The 25,662-nt window shown below is 36.4% G+C and overlaps 2 protein-coding genes across 2 annotated transcripts in view; both read left to right on the top strand.

Moving 5' to 3' along the window:
- ASCC3 (activating signal cointegrator 1 complex subunit 3) overlaps nt 1-11,842 on the top strand; it is a 255,188-nt gene extending 243,346 nt beyond the window's left edge. Inside the window, exons 38-42 of the mRNA XM_053461329.1 lie at nt 3,882-4,033; nt 4,182-4,332; nt 9,343-9,549; nt 9,996-10,171; nt 11,413-11,842. Coding sequence (XP_053317304.1) covers nt 3,882-4,033; nt 4,182-4,332; nt 9,343-9,549; nt 9,996-10,171; nt 11,413-11,560 — 834 coding nt within the window. The 3' untranslated portion in view covers nt 11,561-11,842. The remainder of the gene's footprint in view (nt 1-3,881; nt 4,034-4,181; nt 4,333-9,342; nt 9,550-9,995; nt 10,172-11,412) is intronic.
- A 10,767-nt stretch (nt 11,843-22,609) lies between these two features.
- SIM1 (SIM bHLH transcription factor 1) overlaps nt 22,610-25,662 on the top strand; it is a 34,674-nt gene continuing 31,621 nt past the window's right edge. The window contains exon 1 of the mRNA XM_053459690.1: nt 22,610-22,784. Coding sequence (XP_053315665.1) covers nt 22,610-22,784 — 175 coding nt within the window. The remainder of the gene's footprint in view (nt 22,785-25,662) is intronic.

The following is a 25,662-nucleotide window of genomic DNA, read 5'->3' on the forward strand; positions in this document are numbered from 1 at the left end:
TTTGGGCCTTACTTTAAGCCCTGCCTAACATGACCAACAATTCCCATGGTGGTAGGGCTTATTACATTCCTATATATGCCAATATGGACATGTCTAAGACTGAAACACACAAAGACACACGATATGCTACTTTTTGATTCCTTATCTCTGGTTACATGGGCTTCCTCATAGCATATGGTTGGAATGCATGTGCAGTTACAAACCGTTTACATTGTGTACATAAAACTCTATAGAAGGCACAAACATAGTAGATATCTAGGGAAACCGGCTAGTAACAATTTATTGTGGTGAAAAGTGTTCCAAAATTAATTATAGGTTCACAAGAATTCTTATTGTAAACCTTTTTGTTATAGTTGGACTGCACAAAATGATTAGTGCTTAACCCATTTGGTGTGATCAATTCACTTAAGCATTGACTTTGAAATGTTAATCACAACTTTAATTTGTGGCGCATTAGCATTTTGATTAACTCCGAGCTAGCTGGTGTACTTGAAGCTCTTACAGTCACATATACTGCTTGGAAATGACTTTTGTCATTAATGAAGTGTGTCAGACAGCAGCTGATCTTGCAAACAACTGTTGCTAGTGAACTAATTATTAGAATTACTGTGTGTGTTTGTGTTTCATTCATGTGCTAGAGTGGTGGTTTCTTTTATCTTTTTTTTTATTCTAATCTCAAAATGGTTCAGCACAGTGGAAACATGAAAACAAGCATATATATACAAATAGATATTAATCAACCTGCAGTACACTCAAGCAAATAAAAGATAAATTATTCATATTGTAGTTTATGGTGTGTTTACTAAATTGGTAATATCAGATTTTTGGTTGTATACATATCAGCTTATTTCACATCAGGAAATTGGAACGTTGTTGCCAGTTCAAGTAAGAGTTTCTAGTGTACATGAGCAGTTTTGCAGGTTTAACTAGGGATTTTATAGGCAACTAGCCATTGCCTGTGACAGGTCATCCGTGCAACTCCCTGACTACAAAAACAGTATAATGTACCTTGGTCATAGACAGATTTAAATATCTAATCCCATAGACCAGGCTATAGCTGCAACACAGGGCTCGACAAACCCCAGGTGCCATGATGACTAGAAACCATTTCCTGGCGCCCAGTGTTTTGCAAGGGTGCAATCATGAATCCTGTGTAGCGTGTGCTGTGAGGTGCCCAGCAGGGTCACATAATGACCTTGCTGGATGCCTCACGTCATTCGCTTCACTGTAGACCCGAAGGACAGCATAGCTTACCGGATTTGCAATAGCAGCTGATTGGCAGCTATGTCGAAAGTGAGAGGGGTGTGTGAGAGTGTTAAGAGTCAGTGAGTATGTGTGTATATGCATAGTGCTGGAGTCGGTCTCTGAGTGTATGTGTCTGCATACTGTAGTATCAATGTGTATGTGTGCTATGTGTATAGGGCTATAGTCAATCTGTGTGATAATGTGTAATGCGTGTCAGTATGTCTAGTGTATTGTAGTGCCAGAGTCAGTGTGTATGTGCCCATTGTGTTAGTGTATTTTTATGTATAGTATAGTTTATTTATATAGTATGTATAGTGTTAGTCCGTGTGTGTGGATGGTGCTAGCGTGTATGGTGTTTATGTCAAAGTATGGCATTAGCATGAGTGTGTATGTCAGCATATAGTGTTATAGTGTGTGCATTAGTGTATGGTTTTAGCATGTATATAAGTGTAGAATGTTAGCTTGTGTGTTACTGTAGTGTGTTAGTGTTTGTGAATATAGGATGTTAAGAGTGTCTCTGTTACTGGATGGTGTTAGAGTGTGTGAATGTATGTTAGCGTATTGAAATACATCTTTAAAGTTGTGGCAGCGCGCACATATCATTGACAATGCTAGTGGTCTTCAATTGATTCAAAGTGGGGGGAGGGCTGTAGAGACCCCCTGCTGTCATCTTGAAACACAAGTGGTTAGGGAATGGGTCATCAAACAATTATGTTTCCAACTTGAATAACTTGAATCAGAAATGGTTATGTACAAAGAACATTCATCTGGCCAGGCAAATATAGAAAGTCTTTGGTTAAGTTCGTACATGTGTCCTAAGCTATAGACTGAAATACTTGGCACTTACAAAATGTCATGAATATGCCAACGACATAGGTCATTTGTCTAAGTAGTGTGAACAAACCAAAGGCATTGCTTGTCTCAGTGGTACGTTAGGCTGATTAGATAGAACCTGGAGAAACACCAATGGGAGGGAAATACAAACTTTTTGTATATGTATCACAGGTATATTATATACCTGTCAGTGTGAAATCTAAACATTTAATATCATTTTGCCTAGGTGCTATAAAGAATTCCTAGGCTTTATATTGCATTCTTAAGCATGCAGGCATAACATGTATAGCATATATGAAATAAAACATGCTATATAAGCCTCCAAAAAAATTACCAAAAAATCTATAGGCAAAAATAGAATGCCACGGTTGCTCTTTACTACATGAAATAAGGGAGTATGAAGCAGGCTTGCATCTCTCCAGAACAACCAACTCCGCGTTTTTTTCCGAATTTCCCTAATTTAATTGAAACAGCTCTGTGAGTGTAAACAAATCCTTTGTTGAAAGAAGCTTTCAGTATTTAGATTGTCTTAAGAAACAGTAGAATTATGTTTCTGTAAAACATTTGATTTAATGCAGAGCTTAGAGCTGCCATCCCACTAGTGGGATACAATAAATATACGTATTATATCAATCGAATACCCAAATGCAACCTGTGAATATTTACAGTACATGTCAGCTTTCTGACAAAGTTGATTCAATTTTTCTTTGACGTTTTAATTTACATTAATATATATATATTCATTTTATGTGTTTTATTGTTTTGTGGTACAAACGAATGGGAGGAGACAATGCAGGTGTAATAAAATACATTTGAGAATAATTTTATCCAATGTTTTAGTAGGGTGAGTAAGGTGTTAGATTCAGCGACACTATTGGATTAATACAGTCATTGAGTAATACTGATAATGAAAACTATGCTAGCCAGCATTGAGTGAAGCCCAACATCTGACTCGGCCAACTCAGAAATTAGACGGTTTGGCTTGTCTAGGCCCGGATCCCTCCACCGTCTTGCTCGCCCGCCTCTATAAGGGTTGTCTCACTATTGAACAAAAATAAGTGCAGAGATGCCAAGCAAAAGATATGGTATTTGCAGTGTCCTCCTATGGGACCACAAATAAACCCAAAATAATGTGAAATGATAAATAAAACATACACTACCGTTTAAAAGTTTGGGGTCATTTCTTTGGTTTTGAAAGAAAAGCAAACTTTCTCCATTAAAATAACATCAAATGGATCAGAAATAATGTTGTAAAGGACTATTGTAGTTGGAAAAGACTGATTTTAATGGCCTATCTTCATTGGCGTGTAGAGGCTCTTTATCAGCAACCATCACTCATGTGTTCCAATGGCACGTTGCGTTGACTAATCCTAGTTTAAGTTAAAAAGGATAATTGATCATTAGAAAACCCTTTTGCGAATATGCTAGAAATGAAAACAACTAAGTGACTTTAAACCTTTGAATAGCAGTGTACGTGTGTTCCCTTATACCCCTGCCACCCAAACCCCCAGTGTGGAGAAACTTACTTGAATGTTCTTTCATTTCCTGTTGGGGACTTTGATAAGGTAAAATGGGCCTTTTCTTTCTTTATTATTTCTCGGCCATTTTACATATCCAATGTCAGTTCAACTTTAAATACTAAATGTGACTGCAGAAACATGCTTGATATCACACATTGGGCAACTGACCTAGCAGGCCACCAGACCTGTATGCATAATGGCTAATGTAATATTCAAGAACTGTATGCTTCATATCTTAAGGCAGTAGAAATATGTCTGACCTTCTATGTTTTCCCTCCTCAGGCTATGTTGGATGTTGCTGCAAACCATGGTTGGCTTGTCACAGCTTTAAACATATCATACCTGGTGCAAATGATCATTCAAGCCCGATGGGTGCATGATTCGTCCCTCCTCACGTTGCCCAACATTGAAAAGCACCACCTGCATCTATTCACGTATGTGTAAAACTAACGGTCTTGACAGAAAACTATTCAGTTGATTAATATGGCAAATAAGCTGTTGCAGTGAACTTTTTGTAGTTATTATCTTAAAACATATGACCATTAATTAACATTAATTTTAACTGTTTTCATTCTACAACAGCAAATGGGTCCAAGGATCAAGAAGGCCAAACTCTGCTAATTTTAACGGCCCCATTGAGTGTCTTCCAGAGCTGCTAGCTGTATGTGAAGGAAGGGAAGACATCTTCACTAGCATTTTACAACGGGACCTCCAAGGTGGACATATTTCACAGGTAATACTACTTTCAGAATAATGTGTGTCTTTTTATTTCTAATGTTTATCTCATTGTTTATTGGCTTTGTATTTTATACATATATGTTACATTTTATGCTCTAAAGGTACTAGGTTTCTGTGGCAACACCCTATCACACCCTGTTTTTGTGTTGCATGACAAGCCAGTCCTGTAAAATTTTAGGTGCTTAATTCTTGGAAGTGCTTGGGCATTCAGCACGACTAGGAATGATGTTTCTAATGCTGCAATAATATTACATTCAGCAAAGGATTTGGGACATCACCTTTCAAGAGGCATTTTGTATGGGACTGACCTTGATGGTGATGGGATGTAGATACAGACCTTCACAACCAAGATCGTTAGTAGGGACTGATATGAGGCCATAATAAAACAGTGTAACTTTGTTTTCTTCTTTACCAATGTCAAGAGAAGCCATTTTAAAGCCGACCTGAAGCATAACACTTCAGTTTGTTTTTTGTAGAGACTGCCTATAGGGCATGGTTTGCGTTTTACATTCCACTGGATGTAAGTTAAATGCCCTAAATGTTAATTGGTAATTCTAAGGAGGGCTACATGGTAAAAATGGCTCCCAGGTGGTGGTCTATGGGCATATCAAGTGAGTTTGCATAATTAAATCACTCTACAAAGCGATAAAGGTTCTGATTCAACATTTCAAATTAGCAAGCATAAAATCAATGGAATTATGGGTTCCAATGTTAATACCCCAATGTTAATACCCCATGTGATTATTGTGTTCTTTTTTTGTGTAACAAATTTCCGAAACAATAGACAGTATTCTGTATGGAACTTCCAGAACCTGCTTCACGACAAATACTTAAAGGGCAGCTGTCATAAATATACAAATAGCTGGTGCGTTTCATTTGGCAATTTGTGTAATTGTTTTATTTTATTCCCAAATTAACTTGATGGAAGCTATGTTTTGTGGTAGCTTGTGGTCAGGCCATCACTATCTAATCAATTTTCTGTCCTGAAGTAATTTCCCGAACCTTTCGAAGGCCAATCAACAACTCAACAATATTGCAGAAATAAGATAACAATGAGTAGTAATCATGCAGAAACTTACCAAAAAAAGTGAAGACATTAAGCTTCCCCCGTGGTGTACACATAGTGTGTTTTAATACATATGCATTGTTTATTTTATTCTGCGCCAGCAATTTCTGTATTTTTATTCTATAGAACTATAAAATGTCAAATTTGGAGAAAAAGGAGCTTTTGCTTTTAGTGTTCTTTTTTTCCCCCTTGATTTTATGAGTGTTCAGTTATGTTAATTGATTTTATGTTTTGTGAGCTGCGTATTTCAGTTTACCTTCTTTACCTTCTTTATATATGGTTCACAAAAGGTCGCAAAGCAAAGAACAGAATAGGATATTTGATTTCATACATGCTCATTAAAAAAAGAAAAAAAAACACTTTAATTGACAATGAATTTCAAATGTGTGCTAAATACTTATTTCCTCTAAACTTGTTAAATAAGACAGAACGGAATCTTTGGCTTATCCACTTCATTAGCTAGTTAATATAATATTGCTTATACTTATTAAGCTGTTGCCCCTACAGACAGAAATGTTTTCTCCGCAGACTATTATGTGCTTTGCATCAGGGGTAATAATGTTCTTCTATAAGTATCAGGTCCCGTAGGGATATAGATAAAATATGGGATGCCACTCTCATTTGAAACATTTAATTTATTTCTTTACATGATTTATGTCATCTTACTTGTTTGAAAAAAATATCTGTGTTCTGTGTAGAGTCCCAATAACATCTAAGGTATTGGCATCCCCTCTTAAACCATTAACCAGTTATTTGTATTCCTTTATAATGAACAAAAAAAGTTTTGTTTTCTAACAAGTACTAGTTTTAAGAATTAGGATGTGGAACATAGGAAAAAGTAATGTATTCTTCACCGGTGCGATTTGTTCTTCTGTTTCGGTAGAATCCAATTTCAGTGGAACCAAAATATGTAATATCAGTGGGACAATGGTACATTTCTAAGTTAATTACCATAAAAAAAATCAGAATAAAATGCAATTTGTATGAATTGAAACAGGGTTTCACTTACCATATTTCTGTCATAATAGAAATTGAGCTCACAGCATGTTTCAAATGTGATGAAAAATTATTGGAACATTGTTATAATTAGTTCAGGGAGAACTCGGAAGTAAACTTACCTAATTTATTTGCATAAATTGTCATTCTGTTATCTTTAAAACCAAATGCAAATTGGCTCTGTCTGATACGATGATGGTTATTTGGCTCAAAAGTACTTCAATTTGCGCAGCAATCTGGTGCCGACTCTACTGTGAGGCGATCCCAGGTAACATAAAAATTCTGAATTATTCCAGAAATTAGCAGGTTTAAAGCATCAATTTGAGTGCTAATTGCAGTAGTAATGAGAAAAGGCTGTACCACTGTGAGATTTACATCTTCCTCCCCATCAGTATGCCTGCAACGGCTGCTAACTGGGAGAGGATTTGGCTGCTAATTAAATAATTGTATGCATGGTGGTGTTCTTGTCTGATTCAATAGATGAAGATTAATCCTCAGATAAATATGTTTGGCTGGTGTTCACAGCACCTTCAAAAATAGCTAGTGTGCCAGCGTGTGTGTGAACCCAGTGTGTCTCTAAAATATATATCTGTGTCTATGTATGTGTGTGTTTGGTATATATATATGTGTGTGTGTATGTGTATATGTGTGTGTGTGTGCGTATATGCGTGTGTGTGTATGTGTGTGTGTATATATATATATATATGTATTACTCAGTGAAATAAGTATTTGAGCCCCTATCAATCAGCAATATGTCTGGCTCCCAGGTGTCTTTTATACAGTTAATGAGCTGAGATTAGGAGCACTCTCTTAAAAGGAAGTGCTCCTAATCTCAGCTTGTTACCTGTATAAAAAACACCTGTCCACAGAAGGCCAAGACCAAAGAGCTGTCCAAGGATATCAAGGACAAAATTGTAGACCTACACAAGGCTGGAATGGGCTAAAAGACCATGGCCAAGCTGCTTGGTGAGAAGGTGACAACAGTTGGTGCGATTACTCGCAAATGGAAGAAACACAAAATAACTGTCAATGTCCCTCAGGCCTGTGGGTCCATGCAAGATCTCACCTCGTGAAGTTTCAATGACCATGAGAACGCTGAGGAATCAGCCCAGAACTACACAGGAGGATCTTGTCAATTATCTCAAGGCAGCTGGGACCATAGTTACCAAGAAAACAACTGGTAACACACTACGCCGTGAAGAACTGAAATCCTGCAGAGCCTGCAAGGTACCCCTGCTCAAGAAAGTACATGTACAGGGCCGTCTGAAGTTTGCCAATGAATATCTGAATGATTCAGAGGAGAACTGGGTGAAAGTGTTGTGATCAGATGAGACCAAAATCGAGCTATTTGGCATCAACCCAAAAACACCATCCCCAACGTCAATCATGGAGGTGGAAACATGCTTCGGGGTTGTGTTTCTGCTAAGGGGACGGGACAACTTCACCGCATCAAAGACGATGGATGGGGCCATGTACCGTCAAATCTTGGGAGAGAACCTCCTTCCCTCAGCCAGGGCATTGAAAATGGGTCATGGATGGGTATTCCAGCATGACAATGACCCAAAACACACGGCCAAGGCAACAGAAGAGTGGCTCAAGAAGAAGCACATTAAGGTCCTGGAGTGGCCTAGCCTTCACTGTGTGCGTATTTGTAAATATTTTTATATAAAATTGAGATATGGATCCCTTTCAATTATTTGTATTGTTATTAAAGGTTATTAGCGTTATTGCAATTTGATATTACCTGTTATGTATTGAAATTATTTATGGATTTGCTGTTAGTGCTATTAATTAATGAACTCAAATTGAACCCTGACACAAGTAATTTTAATGTTAAGTAAAGCATAAGTGTGTGTATATGTGTGTATTTATATTATATATATATGTTGTTGTGTGGTTTTTAAGTCTAGTACATAATTTGTGTATGTGTTTAAATAGAGACCAGTTACATCTGCTTTGCGTTTCATTTGCCCTGATTTTCATGTTCAGTATGCCCAGCACATATTGTGTAAAGCATACCATATGATAATCTAACATCACTTCAGTTGATATGGGTAATATAAACCAAATATGATTAATTCATTTTTATATGAACCAGTGAAGTATCTTTATCTTGCATGTAAAGTGTTACAGTAATAAATACAAATGGTGTTCTGCTTTAATCTATTCTTTGAAGAAAAAATACAGTAAGCAGTCACTTCCATCTTTCTATTATGTCTCTATTCCCCATCAGGATCGTTTAATTCTTCTACCGTTGTTAATTTGTAAAAGTGTTAAATGTGCCCTAAAGCTTCCATACTGTTACTATTTCTGTGTATATCACTTCAAAGCCAATTTCTGGTTAATTGTTCTCAACATTATTAAGGTAAACTGCACCGTGAATTCATGTGGAATAAAAAACAAAATGGTTTTATGATCAAGAAGCAGACAATGTTTATTTACCATTATTCTTACAGTGACATGAAAAAAATATATGATCTATTGCGAATAACAGCTTTCTGGTATCTCAGCACCATAAAGTACTTTTATAGTCATTCTGGAAAATTGTTCCGTTGGCATGGATAATTAGAATGGGTTTTTGAGCTGGACAAATCTCTTGGTTGATAAGGATTCTTCAGAATCTCAAATAATGATATCTGGGATTATGCCATGTTTCATTGCCTCCCTGGGTTTTGGATTAGATTTTTTTAATTGTAAACAGGGGAATGGCATTTGGTTACACCCACTCCCAGCCCTGGTTCTTCCTACTCTCCACCTACTCTTGCCTACTCTCCACCTACTCCTGTCTACTCTGCACCTAATTCCTGGGACTAGCCCTGATTGCAGCCACACCCCCATGAGACTAGGACTTTTCTGTGGCCAGAATGTCAGAACTATACTTGTATACATGTTTTTGTGCATATTAAAGCTATTACTTCATATATTATCTGTCTGTCTCTTTAGGCCTGGAGTTTTGTTGCTAATCTTCCATTGATTGACATTAGTTTGCAAATAAAGGGATGCTGGGATCGTGCAGTTCAGACACAAAGTGAGGTCTCCATCCCCACTAACATCTCTGGTACACAAGAGAAAAAGTGGATTATGTTACATGCCGATCAGGAATATGTCCTCCAAGTAAGCCTACAGAGGATTCGTGCCGGATACAGAAAGGTAAGTGGACTCGCTAGTCATTCTATTCTGTTCACTGTGTTGCTTCATGTTTTATTATTAGAATTGTTACAGCAGAAGGGCAGGGCTGGCACCTTCTGACCTGAGAAGCCTTGTGGCCCCTTGCCCCCTCCTATACACTGCACATGCACTAACACACTTACACATACACATTCACAAACCTTTAACTTTTACCTTTAACCTTTAACTTGTCCGGAGCACCCATGTTTTTTCCCCCAATAAAACCAGTGTCCTTGTAATTTGAAAATGACTATCACTTTGAATCACCAAAATTTAAAAACAAATAAAATAATTTAAATAGAATTAAAGTTTTGATAATCATCACCATCATTTGTGTTTGTGGAGGAACCTGTGGTCTGAAGTTTTACAGAAACTGTAAAGTAAAAAGCATACTGACAGATACATGGAATTGTTATTTTTCATTATAGGGAAAACAAGACAGCAAAGCAATTGCTCCCAAATTTCCAAAAGCCAAAGATGAAGGTTGGTTTTTAATCCTGGGAGAAGTGGACAAGAAGGAACTGGTTGCTCTGAAAAGAGTCGGCTATGTCCGAAACAGGAACGTTGCATCGGTGGCATTTTACACTCCAGAAAATACTGGAAGGTAAGACAGAACCATTTGTAATTCGCCATTAAATTAATTTATGGAAAATCATGTATCGCTTGTTTTTTTCAGTCAGTATAAATACAGTGAACATATTTGGTTTAAATAAAAGGGAACTATTATTATTTCAGTTTATTGGGATATGTGACAAAATGCTCATACATGAGGCTTTGATAGCTTTCACCGCTAAAGTGCCAAAGGTGGACTAACCTGGCAGACCCAGAGACAAGTGTTTATGATAGCACTTCAAACATCCACCAAGTAAAGATAGTTATAATAGCGAATTCATTATGTATTCACCCATAACATAAATTTGGGGTGCACTGAGGGAATGTAAGTAATCCACCTTAATTTTTTAGGTGCACAATTATATATATATATAGTGTATATGTATATAGTTAGGTACACAATAATAGTCACACATTAAAACAGATATCCAAACAGGCAGTCATGTTGCTGAAACTCAGACATGGTTGAGAGTGTTAGTTGATCATCCAGATAGTACAGTTGTCATCTAGGTGACTTTAACCATAGTATGATTGTTGGTACCATCATCTAAGTAACAGCTGACCACCTGGGATTTTCACACCGTCCCTACAGATTGCAGAGTATTGTTCATGAGAGAAGTCATGATAGTGTCCCAACCCCCTGACACTCATAGGGTCAAGTAAAAGCAACCCTGGAACAATTGCCCCTGCACCTTTTGCCAGACTACCAACATCCATCCCCCCCAATAAAATCCTTCTTTCTGGTGTCTGGAAGCAAACGCCAGTTAAGTAACTGGACTGCCTCTAAGACTACTCAGATTGTATTTGCAAGAGGACAGCCATGTAAATTTAAAGGGACCACTCAGGTAATATTGGCATTAAAGTGCATATTATGGCTGGAGTGTTTGTTAGAGTAGTCCTGTTAAGTAAAGGACACTGAAAGGCCCTTCCTACCTTATGTAGATTTATTCATTTGTTCAAGCTGGCTTCTGATTTATTTCAGTCTTGCTGTTTTAGTTGCATTGTGTATGAGCATGTAATGAAATTACCCGTGGAATGTAGTAATGTGTTTATAGGTGCAGGAGACATTTTATTCTTCTCATCTATCAGTCACTGCCCCATTCTACCGAACAATGCTCAGAGTTAATATTGGAAATTAAGATTGAATATTTGTGGAGTGTACAATTTGTGGTGAGGTTCATGTTTTGTTGTGTATTTAGCTTTTCCGTTTCTTACTATTTGCTTTTTCCTTAGGTACATCTACACGCTGTATGTGATGAGTGATAGTTACCTTGGGATGGACCAGCAGTACGACATATACCTAAACATAGTTCCAGCGAGCATAACAGCTCAAGTCAACTCTGAGGTCACCAGCTCCTTGGATGGACTAGCCTCGAAGTAACCTGATCCTCTCAGTGCTACTGGTAGAGGATTATTTGGAAGGCCAGCTGTTAAATCATTCAGGACTGGCCGGAAATGACTTGATGCTTTATTCAGAAGTCAACTTTCAACCTCAACACACTTAAAGTATACATAGGATTTGTAAACACACTATCACATGGGCCTTATAGATTGTTGCCTGCTTTTATTAACATGTATGAAAAATATGTGCAATGTATGTCACTTCAACGCACAATGTAAACAAGGGGAAAAAAGTAGGAACTATCTAAAGTTTTTTTGGGGATCAAACAAAAAAGTCTAAAGCTACGTTTCTTCAGTTACTTATTGGACTGTAATATGTTTGTCAAGACGTGTCGGATAAAATGAATGTATGGTTTTATGATGCTGTACACAACGTATTGCAAAAGTGTTTTCATTAACAGCAATGTATACATATGGAAAAAGTATTTCTCATTTGTGTTAAGTATGTTGCCATCTACTCCATAGGTTTCACTTGTAAATCTGCCAAGTGTCCTTTAAGGGTTTACAGAAAACGACTATGTGTGTATATATATGTACTGAAAAAAATCTAGACATTTTCATTAAGGCAAATAACAAACATCTAAACTGGACAATTTTCATTAAGGCAAATAACAAACATCTAAACTGGACAGTTATCGTTCTTCTGGGCTGCACCAAGCACACAAGGTTACCTTTTTTTGAAGTAGATATTTGTATTTTCATGTTTGGTCGTGTAGCTTTTTTGTTATTTTTCCTTATCTGACCAGCATAAAGGAATTTTTTGCCTTCCAATTCTAAAGCAATTGATGATGGTTCTGCATAGGAAAAAACAAAAGAATGATATTTTCACACTCCACCTGAACTAGGTATTGTTAGTGGGTGCATTATATTGCTCATAGGTGTGTTGTGGAACTGATGTGCAATGAAGCCAAACATTTCTATTTACAGTACAACTGTAGCTTTGTACCATATGCACATATGCTTAGAGCATCGTTAATCAGAGAGCCAAGTACCCATACACCGAAACGCTTCCTAACCATGTGGTGGAACCAGATCTAGTTCTCAGATAAACTTGTATTATCTTACTAAGCCTAATCTAAGAGCATGGAATCACTGATAAGAGGACATCAGAAGTATGTTTACTTTCTATTAGGATTGTTTACTGAAGGTTATCTTATGGGCAACTCAAACACCAAACTGAAAAATCACATGGTCTAGGATACATTCCTTACGTCTAAGGTAACTCGTGGAGTGGTGGGATATAACATAAATTGTAAAATCAATTCTACATTTCCACTTATGGAAATGTTTTTGAAAAGTGATGGATGCTTAGGCTTGGTCTGGTTACACAATCCGGTGAGATAAATTCACAACATTGTGTAGTCTACAGTGTTATTTGTTAGTGTCTCCATTTCAGGTGTGTGAATAAGTTCTTTCCCCATGTTGTAATGTTTTAACAGTTTGGTTCGGTTTATCTCTGGTTTGACAGAATTTGGGGATTTTTTTTTTCCTGTTTCCTGACATTCAGCAGTTGCTAACCTAATGTCTATATGCACCAAAAAAAAAACCGTAGAATATACGACATATGGGGATGCCATTTAATAACTGACAACTTCAAAATGTAAGTAACACATCAACAAGATAAAAATCCAAGCTTTATTTTCAATGTTTATTTGAAAGCAAAAATAAATTGATCAAGCACCCAGTTTACTGTATTTTTTTGTAGAAAATTCACCACTTATCATGCTTAAGTAAGTCACTGCAGTAAGACAAAGTCATACCAATTACATATATATCATTTAACACCACAAGGCTTCATATTCCACTGTTCACCGGAAGATGAAAGAGGACATGTGATTTAGTATTGGTGCTAGAATCTTTATGCGTTTCTTAAATTGTGAAGGGAAGATGCAAGATAAGGCAGAGCGTGATGAAACTATATAGCTGAAGACAGAAACCATCAGCAAGAGGAAACGGCAAATAGAGATAATTGATTCTTCTTGAATGAGGAATACTATTACTGTAGGCGGAAGCACAAAATGTGAAAGTGTCCATGTCAAACTAGGTATGAAAAGTTTACAACTGTCAGAAACCTTTAATCATCTCATGAAAGCCTTGGTAGGATTACCGACGGTTTGCATGATAGCTAACATAGCGGATCGTACTGAAAACATCACAAGCCTTGCAGATCATTTGGCATTCAACGTGTAGATGCACGATGGCTCCTCTGTAATATATTGTACATGAAATCACAAAAAAGGAAAATATACCAGGAAGTGCTTCCTATCGTTAGCGTCCTTTGACTTAAGAAACAAATATGAACTGAACTGTGTAAGGACATGCTAGATAACACTGTTGTAAGACACTACAAATATCTCGGGGTAGTAAAACGCCACACGTGTGATAAGAGCTTTGTAACCACTATGGTTTACAAAATGGTGTTGTCCTACAAAAATATTACATTTTACCATGAAAGGAGAGCTGGCCAAAGGTGCTTGGATGCCTTGGGTCAAATCTAAAGGCACCTGACAAAAAGCAAGCCTCACATATAAACTGGTGTTAATTTAAAAAATATATATATTCTGGTCCTCTCTTGTGTGCTTACCTGACTTAATACTAAAGGAAAGGGGACATCTTATCCCCTTGTAGTGGAGCAGAGGTCTCTATCTCTACCAGCACTGACCTCAGTACTACAAGTCCCTTGTGTGACGCATGATCTTCAAGTGATGAGCACTGGAACATCAGTAGGGCATCTGCAGTGCAAAGAACCTGTATTTTGGAGATCAGTGATTTTTTTAAAAAAATTAGCAATGACCTCAAATGTATTCCAGTTGCAAATCATATGTAAAACCACATTTACATTAGTGTACTGCCAAGTTAGAGTCACTATGTGCTCTGCATCACCTTACGCTTGGCATCCACTGACAAAGGAGCACAACCCCAAGACTGGCCCAGCATGAGTAAAGTTCTACAATGGCATGGTGTATATATCTTGAGTTTGGTTGGTACATATCACAAGGGGTTATTTGACATAATAGCAAAAGCTAATGAAGTTTCATTGCATGAGCAAAATAAGTTTTATTAACCTTCCTATTACCTGCTTAGAGGGAACACTAAGACTAAGCCACAAGAATGTTTGGCAGATATATTTCTAATGGTAATCTCTTGCATTATTTGCCATGTTTTTTGTTTAGTTTGGTTTGTTTTTGTATAAAGGATAATTGAGGCATAATCCATATCTTGTTCTATAGTGTTATATCCCTTACAAGATAAAACACATTACAGTTCTAGTTTTAGCTCTATAGAAAAAATCTAAATAAACCCTGTGGAGTAAGATAAAGTCTTGTCTGGTTTATTTAGTTTTTTTTTCCCCATAAATTAAGTGAAATAAACACAAATACAGAACCTACACATCCCCCAAAAATAATAGATGTAACTTCTTAAAACACACAAAACATTTTCTCCCTTAAATTATTAGGATGAAAATGATGCTTTCCCTTTAAATTTGTTATTTGTTACCCCATCCTCTTTCCACTCATATTTAGGACTATTCTTCCTATGAACATGGCAGGATCTAGAGGTTTTGTGTAAAACATCTTAAATGAGGAATATGTATGTGACTGTTTACCATTCTTCTCTACAGTGCATATTGTATTCTTCATACTCATCAGATGTATCGCTCCCCCATCCTCACCCACTATTCATACCACCCACCTAGGACTTAAATATGATTTTTTTTTTTTTTTTAATGCAATCTGAGGGGACAGATTTCATATTCCAGAAGCGTACTGTCATATCTTTCTCGTCATTTTGCATCAAGTATAAACAAAATTATAGCTTTATTTAAATTTAACAGCTCTACTGATTTATATATCTAGTTAGCTAAATGTACACAGACACCTTAACTTAAACACTAACAGGCAACTAGAAAGATGATGATTTTGGTTCCCCCACTCTTCTGGTATTGAGTACAGGGGTTGCAAATCTTCATATTTAGTATCCACATTCATCTCCTTATAAAAGAGTCAAAAGGCAAGAAAAGCCCTAGATCTGATACATATAAAGGGTTGGCTAGGGAATTCCCCACCTCACCAGTATAATTTGATTTATAGGGTGGCAATTAAAAAGTGACATTTCACTAAGAGAATATAACATCAGTTATGACAAAAGGAATAAAATGCTGGCTAAAATAAATAAATGTGTTTACTTAGGGGTATTGGATTAGGAAAATCCTCAAATTTTAGCAATTTAGTTTTATAGTAAGAATGGTATAACTTGAGTATAGATAATGTTAATCAAGGGAAAATCTAATTACCCTTTGAGTCAATAAGCAGTGTGTGTTTTTTTTTTTTGCTTACTGAATCAACAGATATGGGTAGCTGGAAGGGTTGCACTTGTTGGATTTGTCTAATGGATACGTTTTTTCTTCTTCAGTCTAAGTATCTAATTTAGAATACAAGAATCAGATTGAAACAGTAATTATATTCAAGAGGTGCATGCAAAAATGTGTACCGCAGAACTCTATTCTATTATTCTAGAATACACAATGACATAATTAGACTTTTACTGGCACCTTCATTGCTTTAACTCCCCAAACTTAACAAGGAAAGGGCTGGTAAATGTGTACCCAGAATGGGTTATGTATACAAAGATGGGTGTACATATTAATAAGTCCAATCAGTATTAGGGGGGGACTGACAATGGGGCAGGGGTGAAATGCCCCCCCCCTTGGGCTGGTTTGATGTAAAGATTTGGGGTCACTACCTGAAGGTTTCATAGGAACTCTGGAGAAGCCACCAGGGTATCTAGCTTAAGACAGGAATTTCCTTGATGATTGCATCAGTTTATGGATTTTCTATATATTCTCTTTCTGCAAATGTGGTTTGCACAGAAATGGATGTTCTCTGCCAGATTATATTTTGAACTGATTTATTAGTGGGCCACTTGGTTTGATTTGCCAGTTCTTCAATGGTTGCTATGGTGATAGGACAAATTTTCAGCCTCACAATCACTATACCTAGGTTTTATAAGGCTATAGGCAAAAATCTAGATGATGATTATTAAAATAATTGGTTTTATTTTATATATATATAGAGATATATCTATATATATATATCTATATATATATATATATATATATATATATATATATATAATAAGTATACACCGTATATATAAATAAGGAGTATAAAGAGGGAGTTAAGGTAAAGGAGTATTTTTATATATATATATATATACACACACACACACACACACACACACACACACACACACACACACACACACACCACCTTAACACAAACAGGCTTGGCAGAAGTTGGCACTGATTCCTCAGAATATAGGTAGGTAACAACACAAGGGTCTGTTGGGTGGGCCCCAGTTATTTTATTGCAATAGCCGCAAATGCAAAATGTTTCCATCCCATTAATACTTTCTCTGTGATTCGTAACAGTGCAGATGCAATGGACAGTTTAAAATCAATTTTATAGTAAATAATAATAATGATAATTTCATTTTGTATAAGTATTATTACGATATAATGTATTGAGGTAAGTATTAGTTAAAAATCTAAAAAGAGGACCACGACATCCCTGGATACACGGATACGTTCATGTTAATGCAGCAATATCATGTTTCTAAATGTAATATAGGTAAGTGAATAATGTTAAAAAAATGAATGTATTAAAACTTGTGATTTTTGCATGTCAAATAGAGCAATCTAATTCGAATACCATAATAATAATAAATAATAATATAATGTATAAATAATTGTACTAATAATTGAGACATAGTAATTTATATTATTATTATGAATTATTATTAGTGTTTAGGGGAAACAGCGGAGCATGTGTGTGCGCTCCTGCTGGATTTAGAGGCGTTAATCTGCCCGCAGAGCCGTCCGTGTCCTCCTCACCCGACAGGCGAGGCTCTGCATCATAATATGTCTTTACGGTTGCCCCGCAGCGATCCCCCCCGCCTGCATCCGCGGGAGCAAGTGATGTGCACATGGCAGGGCACGGGGCATTTTCCGTACCCCCACTTCCCAATTGAAATACAAATACCCAGAGGCATCCGGCAAATCGACCCCCACAATGTAAGGCAGGAGGGCAGGGGCAATCCAATCACATTACATGTATGCCTAAATATCTTATAATAAAGAGATGGCTAAGACATACAGAATGAATAGATAGATAATGTATAGATGGATACATAAATAATTAGAAGCCGACCTAACCCCTGTTGGGGGCATACCCCTCCGGCACACGAGAGGTTAAATTCCCGGCTATTGCCGGATGTTATTTTCATCAAGTCGATGGTAATTATCAATAAAAATCCTATTTCACTAAAGGTTACTGTAACCGGTTCATTCCGTGTGCAGAACACTCACCGGCTAATTATCCTGATTTGCGCATCTACGCAGGTGAACAGCCATTCGGCGTTTATTCAATTAAACCTGCAGAGGAGACATTCACAACCCAGATATATACATTATATATATATATATATATATATTACATATACACATATAGATATATTCCATATGTACAATATATATATATATATATATATATATTATTGGAAAATGTACTAATGTTTGCTATAATGTATTCATTATATATATATATATATATATATATATATATATATATATATTTATTTATATATACATACATACATGCATACATCCACCTCCTAGCGCACGTTATTTTATGTATTTTTATTTCAAGAATATGCTTTAGCGCACAAGATTATACTACAATGAAGTAAATCATTACTTGAAAATTTTAACCCGAGAGTCATCAATTAAAATTATGGTTCATTTATTATTAATATGTTTTTTATTATAATAACTTTAAAAAAAAATCCAAGTCTAGAATAACTTTTTTGTGCATAATATTTATATAAAAGTGCTGGATTTTAGTGATTTAAGCGATGTCTTTCTCCCACGAATAAATGTTTTTTTATTCCTATTATTAGTTTTTGTATATAATTGTAAAAAAAAACAAAAAAACTAATAATAGTAATAAAAAAACAATATTAGATGCTATTATGATTCAGACAGAATTGTGTATTAACGTGCAGGTGATACAATATACATTTCTGCATTGAATGGAAGAAGCTGCCAAGTGTCAAGAAATTATATCAATTCATTGTGCTGTTGGAAGTGTTTGCGTGTAAGATTAGGGAAAAAAGATGGATTTTATTAAACAAATTGGGTGAAAGTGTGGGGAAGGAGTATTTTTGGAAGTAATAAGACTCATTTGAGAAGAATATGAGGCACAGTAGATTGTAAAGTGACATCTGGGTTGACTGTGTGATCAGCAGTGTGTATTCTGCATTATCTGAGCAGCTTTGTCAAGCAGTTCCAAGATACCAAAACATTCCACTTAAAACAATCTATGGCTTGTGTTTCTTCTCTACCCCCAGTCAAATGAAATAGCCTAAAACGTGCAGGTGTATGGCGAACCCCACCTTAAATGAGAGCAAAAATAATAAATAAAAGTTTAATCCGAGTCCGATGCTATGAAGCGCCAGTAGTAATAAAGCGGTAATACTAATTAATAGTTACGCCGGAGCGCTATTAAGTAGGCGATCTCCTGCAGCAGATCGCAGGAACCGTGTTTGTTTTCAGCAATACTTCTCAATTAGTTTCGGTTGTTTATGTGTAACCTGATGAGAGGCACTTAGTGCGAACGGGGGAGTAGTCGGTTTAGGATAAAAAGGCAATTATGTATCTCACTTTAAAACAAAATAGCCAGATATTTCTGCCTCCGGGTTCTTGCCAGTTTACATTAAGCTGCCATAAATGCAAGGAGATACTGGGATCGACGGGGATCAGCAATAGATCCTAAAGTGATATCTCTCCTAACGGATCAACGGTCAGGTACGTGTACCATCAACCCTTTCTCTGCCGGACGGTGTCCCACTGAGCAACCGGATAGTTCCTAGTGGGTACTGTGAGTCTATATTGTGACTTAACCAAATCTAGTTATATATATATATATATAGAGAGAGAGAGAGAGAGATATGTGTACATATTTAGATATTTAATATATACATGTATTTTATATATATATATATATATATATATATATATATATATATATGATATTTATATGTTATATATATATATATATATATATATATGTATATATATATACTATACATGTATATGTATATCTTACATATTTATAGATAGATAGATCCACTGATATCTAAGACAAAAATGTAAAACACAGATCTATTTGAAACTGGTTTCCAGCTGCACTAGCCTTTAACTTCATCTAGGGAATAAAGGTAGATTAGTTTAGTTATATAGCTGAATCTGGTTTTATATGTTCCAACCGTAGTGTATATTGGTCTCAACTTACCTGATGAAAAGGTTGTAGTTTGTTATGACCCTCACAGGGAGCCACCCGATGCTGACACGCTATTAAATCTTTCTCTCTTTCTTTCTTTGTCTCTCTCTTTCTTTCATTCTAATAAATATATATATATATATATCATATCTATATAATCTATCAATCATTTATCAGTCTTTCATGGGTATATGTAATTTCCACATTGTGTTAATGTACAGAGATTCTAGCCATTTCTCTAACAATATTTAAGTCATTTATGAGATGACCGATAAACATTCATTCATACAATCCAAATTCAACAAATGATTCGACCTAAACATCCCCAGCTGAATGAGTGACTCACTGGTGAGGAATCGCACGAGATACTTTGGGGTGTGAATTTATGTGTGATAACGACATACAACCACTAAAGACGCATCATTAAGACATCAGCGCATTCCGAGGCATAGAGTCACAGAATCGTGCTTCAGTAGTGTGACACTTAATTCGAATTAAAAGGTACAGATCATAATTTAAGTACATATCAGTGTAAACTTGTTTAATAACTGAACATTTGTCAATAACCTTCATCATCCCCAGGCAGGTACAGGTTTATTGAGAGTGAAAAAGCTGGAGAGCTAGAAGAGTTTTTTCTCTGTCCCATGAATCTGACGACCAGCTTATCTTTCCTTTGGGTAGAGACTGGAACATAAGGAAGGGGTCCTGCACTTCATCTTCTGCAATTAAGGAAGGGGTTCTGCCCTGCATCTTCTGCCATTAAGGAAGGGGTTCTGCCCTGCATCTTCTGCCATTAAGGAAGGGGTTCTGCCCTGCATCTTCTGCCATTAAGGAAGGGGTTCTGCCCTGCATCTTCTGCCATTAAGGAAGGGGTTCTGCCCTGCATCTTCTGTCATTAAGGAAGGGGTTCTGCCCCGCATCTTCTGCCATTAAGCAAGGGGTTCTGCCCTACATCTTCTGTCATTAAGGAAGGGGTTCTGCCCCGCATCTTCTGCCATTAAGCAAGGGGTTCTGCCCTACATCTTCTGTCATTAAGGAAGGGGTTCTGCCCCGCATCTTCTGCCATTAAGGAAGGGGTTCTGCCCTGCATCTTCTGCCATTAAGGAAGGGGTTCTGCCCTGCATCTTCTGTCATTAAGGAAGGGGTTCTGCCCCGCATCTTCTGCCATTAAGCAAGGGGTTCTGCCCCGCATCTTCTGCCATTAAAGAAGGGGGCTCTATCCTGGATCTTCTGCCAGTAAGGAAGGGGTTCTGCCCTGGATCCTTAATGCCCATTGCTGTGACTCCTGGCAGACTGAGTGACTCCTCTTTGTGAGCAGGCTTTTATTAGCGCACTCCCTGTAAATGCAAATAAGCAGGAGAAGTCCAGGTTGGAAGCCCGATCGTTATCAGGCAGGATCTTCATCAGGATGGCAATTCGTGAGGGTCACGGGCCGTGGCCCCTCGCTATGTTCGAGCTCGAAGACCGCTAGCCAATCACCGAGAGGCTGATGAAAGGTGTGGACCAATGAGCCTCGGCGTAGCCCTGTGAGTGGCGTTAAGGGAGGGATACAGAGAGCTGGACCAGGAATGAAGTTGTACTAAGTAAAGAGCGGAGACATGGACAACTTAATGGGCTTCCTCGGCTCCCAATTAACCGTCCTGTGTTAAAGTGCAGCTTCCTCGCTGCGGTCTGCCAAGGACCCTCCGCCGCTCAGGGACACCCGGAAAGTGAGTGGCTCTGCGTGGGGTGCCGGGAACTCGCTCCTGCTGCTTCTTCTGCTGCGCAAACAGGTTGCTCTCCTATTAACTACTTAATGCAGAGAATCCAATTAAAAGAAGATCCAGATGCGGCTGCTGTACGTATAACCGCATGCATCGCTCAGACATTATAGATCCCGAGTCTTCTCGTCTGTCTTGTTAAGGGGGATGATGCATAGATCTACCGTGTTTACAATGTGTGTACATTTTATATACTATCTATCTACCATCAATGTGTTTATCTCTACCTATATACCTATCTATCAATCTATCTATCTATCTATCTATCTATCTATCTATCTATCTATCTATCTATCTATCTACCTCTCTCTCTATCTGTCTATCATCGATCTATAATCTATTTATCGATCTATCTATCTATCTATCTATCTACCACCCATCTGTTTATAACATTTGAATTTATAAATATGTACTTTTATTCAATGCATGTTCCAGCCTTGTATGTATATACCCCTAGGTTATTTGAACCCAGTACCTCTCTTTATCTATATGTAAGTTAAGTCTTCAGACAGTATGATGAGTACATTAACGCCCCAGCTGATGCCTCATTGCTTTGCTTTACAGGGACCTCCATTGCTCCCCATCTAGCGTTTGTATGAGGCCTTGTGAACCGACGAAGTTACTTCTGTGTCTTTTATGGGATGAGACAAGTGGCAGTTTTTGACCAGAAGAAAAAAAACTTGCCTGTAAATAATACGATCTTCAGAAATTGTTGATATATCTGGATACCCATTCTCATCGGATGATCGCTTGCTTCCTCACTCATAAACTACTCTAGGGAGATTTTATTTTTATTTATTTTTTTCTCACAAACTATTTTTTTAACATAAAGGTGGCTTCACTTCGGTTGAAAAAAATATTTTGATCGACTTTTTTTTTTGATGATTCTTGGGATTTCTGTTTATAAAAATAAAGGGTTAACAAAACACCATGAAAGAAAAGTCCAAAAATGCAGCCCGGACTAGACGGGAGAAAGAAAACAGTGAGTTTTATGAACTGGCTAAATTACTACCCTTGCCCTCAGCCATCACCTCCCAGCTTGACAAAGCCTCTATAATCAGACTGACAACCAGCTATTTAAAAATGAGAGTGGTCTTTCCTGAAGGTAGGTCCTCATTCTGCTATGTTTACCTTCCTTTCACTTCCAGGATGATCTGTTAAACCTTGTACAAATGTGTTTCAATTTCACCAAGACTATGTCAGCTTTAAATGTCCCACCCAACAAGGTCTAAGCCTGTGGATTTCAGGCTACATATCTGCCAGGGATGGGGGCTTCTGGTGCCTTTGTCTTCTGCTCTGAGCACAAGCTGCCTTTATACTAAAACAAACATTACTTTTTCCCCTTACAAAGTCTGTGTTCTCTGTGATCCACTCTCTATGCCAAGGATTGTACTCATCAGAAGTGGGCCCAACCAACCTACTGATGTCTTTTATTAAAAATCCAGGAACCCAAATTTTATTTATAATATATATATATATATATATATCAACATTATATATATATATATATATATATATATATATATATATATACATATATATATAATATCAATAATACATATCTAAATGTTATTAGACATTTAGAAAACCAACATTTCATAAATCAATAAATAATAATAATAGTAATAAAAATAATAATAATCAGAACAGTTATATCAGCGGTTTATTGATTAATATAGTTTAGCTATCTGAATTTAAAATATCTACAATTGCATGGGGATATAAGTATTACTGAACTTATTAGGGTGATGAGTTGTGGGCTTTTTTCGGGGGGGGGTAACACCATATAAACTAGAGATCGGGTTTGTTCTTCTTATATGTTTAAAAAAATAATAAGTAAAGCAATTGTAAAGTCCAAAAGAAAGTGATTTTCGTAAAAGGATTATTAGCAGTGATTTGTCAAGACTCCCAGTCTCAGTAGGCTACCTTTCTGCGTGATTTCCAGCAGGTCTCGTCAATTATTGGTGCCTGTGTAGCTGCTTGTTTGATCAGAACAAGCATATGGTGTTGCTTGTAGGACTGCGAGTAATCAGGGAAGCAGGAGAAAAGCATCTCCTTGTCCCAGGGTGGAGAAAGAAAGTCTGTTTTCACCTGGGAATTGACTGTCACAGACCCCAGCACAAAAATGTGCTAATTCTATACAATATAATTGAGATGAAAGATGGATAGATAGATAGATAGATAGATAGATAGATAGATAGATAGATAGATAGATAGATAGATAGATAGATAGATAGATATATAGTATACGTAATAGTATACAAAATTAGATAATCTAAAGTAATAGAAAATGTTGGGTACATTTAACATTTAGCGTTCATTGTAAAATGCTGATTTTCTCTAACTTTTTACACTACTAATTTGAAATTAGGAGCAGAGGTTTCCTTTGATCTTGTTCAGCTAAACAGTTCGCATCTGAAATGTTCAGACAAAGAGGAAACAAATTTGTGAATTTTTCTCGATGTTCCATATGATTTATTTTTTTTAGATATTGTCAAAGCCGTTTTTTTATTTGTAATTAGTAAACATGAATACAAGCATAAAATAATAACTTCTAATAGAGGATACAGCTGTCATATATATATATATATATATATATATATATATATATATATATATATGAGAAAATGTAACAATATGATCAATATTGTTGCAAACAAAAAGAAATGAAAGGGAATCTTATGCTGTGGTTATATTCACTCATGTTTTAATCACCACCTTTCCGGGTGCGCGCATGATATAACTGTCTTTAAATAAATAATAAATCATATAATTTTGTATATATTGAAGATTAAATAAATGTAAGTCTTACCAAAATATTTTTTGAAATTTTTGATATATATATCTTGAACCAAATTTTATATTACTTGTTCTATCTGTTCTACCTATAATCATATGTAATATACGAAAGCAATATTGTAAGCACAGTGAATAATTAAAGCTAGTGGAAGGTTTAATCTTAAAAATAAGTGCATTAGTTATCTGCATGTCCATGTATAATATTAAGAGATCTAAACAGCGTAAAAAATCCGACTACATTTATCATATAAAATGTCCCTAGATATTAGTATTAAAATTAATGCTTAAACCCAATGAATGTCCTTTGCGTTGATGTGGTTCGTCGGATCCAGAAAATAATTTTCTAAATAATGTTTTTTTTTCCTGGAAAAGACAATAGTAGAATGGTTAATGCACATTCCCACGTGTTAGACTGTTGTGCTTGTTCTGTTGCTCGTAGGTGAACTAAAAGGTGTTAGGTTACCTTGTTTATTTTTTTAATAGAAGTTCTACTGCTTTCCATGCCTTGAAGAGTCGGTTTTACTTTCAAGGTGCTTTACAATCTTAATCCCTCTTTTGATGTTGATGTAAAAAAATGATGGTCAGAAATGAATCTTTAATACAATATATAAACTATGAGATTTACATGATACTGAGTGGCAACCGATTGAGCGTATATATATATATATAAATATATATATATATATATATAATATTTAAATATTTAATGTGTGGCTTGTTTTTTGTTTACACATCTCACTAAAATATAGTTCTATTTATGACAATTTTCTAATATTTTCCTTATTGGTGGATTTTTAATTGCAGCCATGAACACATTTTTCCTGGAAAAGGAGCAATAAGCATGAGTGAAAGAATTGGTATATAGTTAACCTCAGTGTACCATTCTATGTGCCATGAGACTAGATCAGTGAGAAAAAATGCTGTTCCTGTGCATGTGCTCCCTGCCCCTAAGTAAATTAGACACTCTTGGTTTGCTTGTTAATGTGAGAGTACTACAGGAAGGTGACTTCACAATTAGCTTAAAAACTGTAGTCAAAATAAGCACATTGACTACAAAAGAAGTGATTTACATGCTGGTGCTTTCTAAAAAGGCTGCACTTGAGGGTACTTGTAGGCAGGCTTCCAGCATACAGGTAACTGCACACAAACTCTATATGCTTTTTATTTGCTCTGTTAAGGAGCTT

Source organism: Spea bombifrons, chromosome 3 (assembly GCF_027358695.1).
Source record: "Spea bombifrons isolate aSpeBom1 chromosome 3, aSpeBom1.2.pri, whole genome shotgun sequence".
In the NCBI taxonomy this organism is placed as follows: Eukaryota; Metazoa; Chordata; class Amphibia; order Anura; family Pelobatidae; genus Spea; species Spea bombifrons.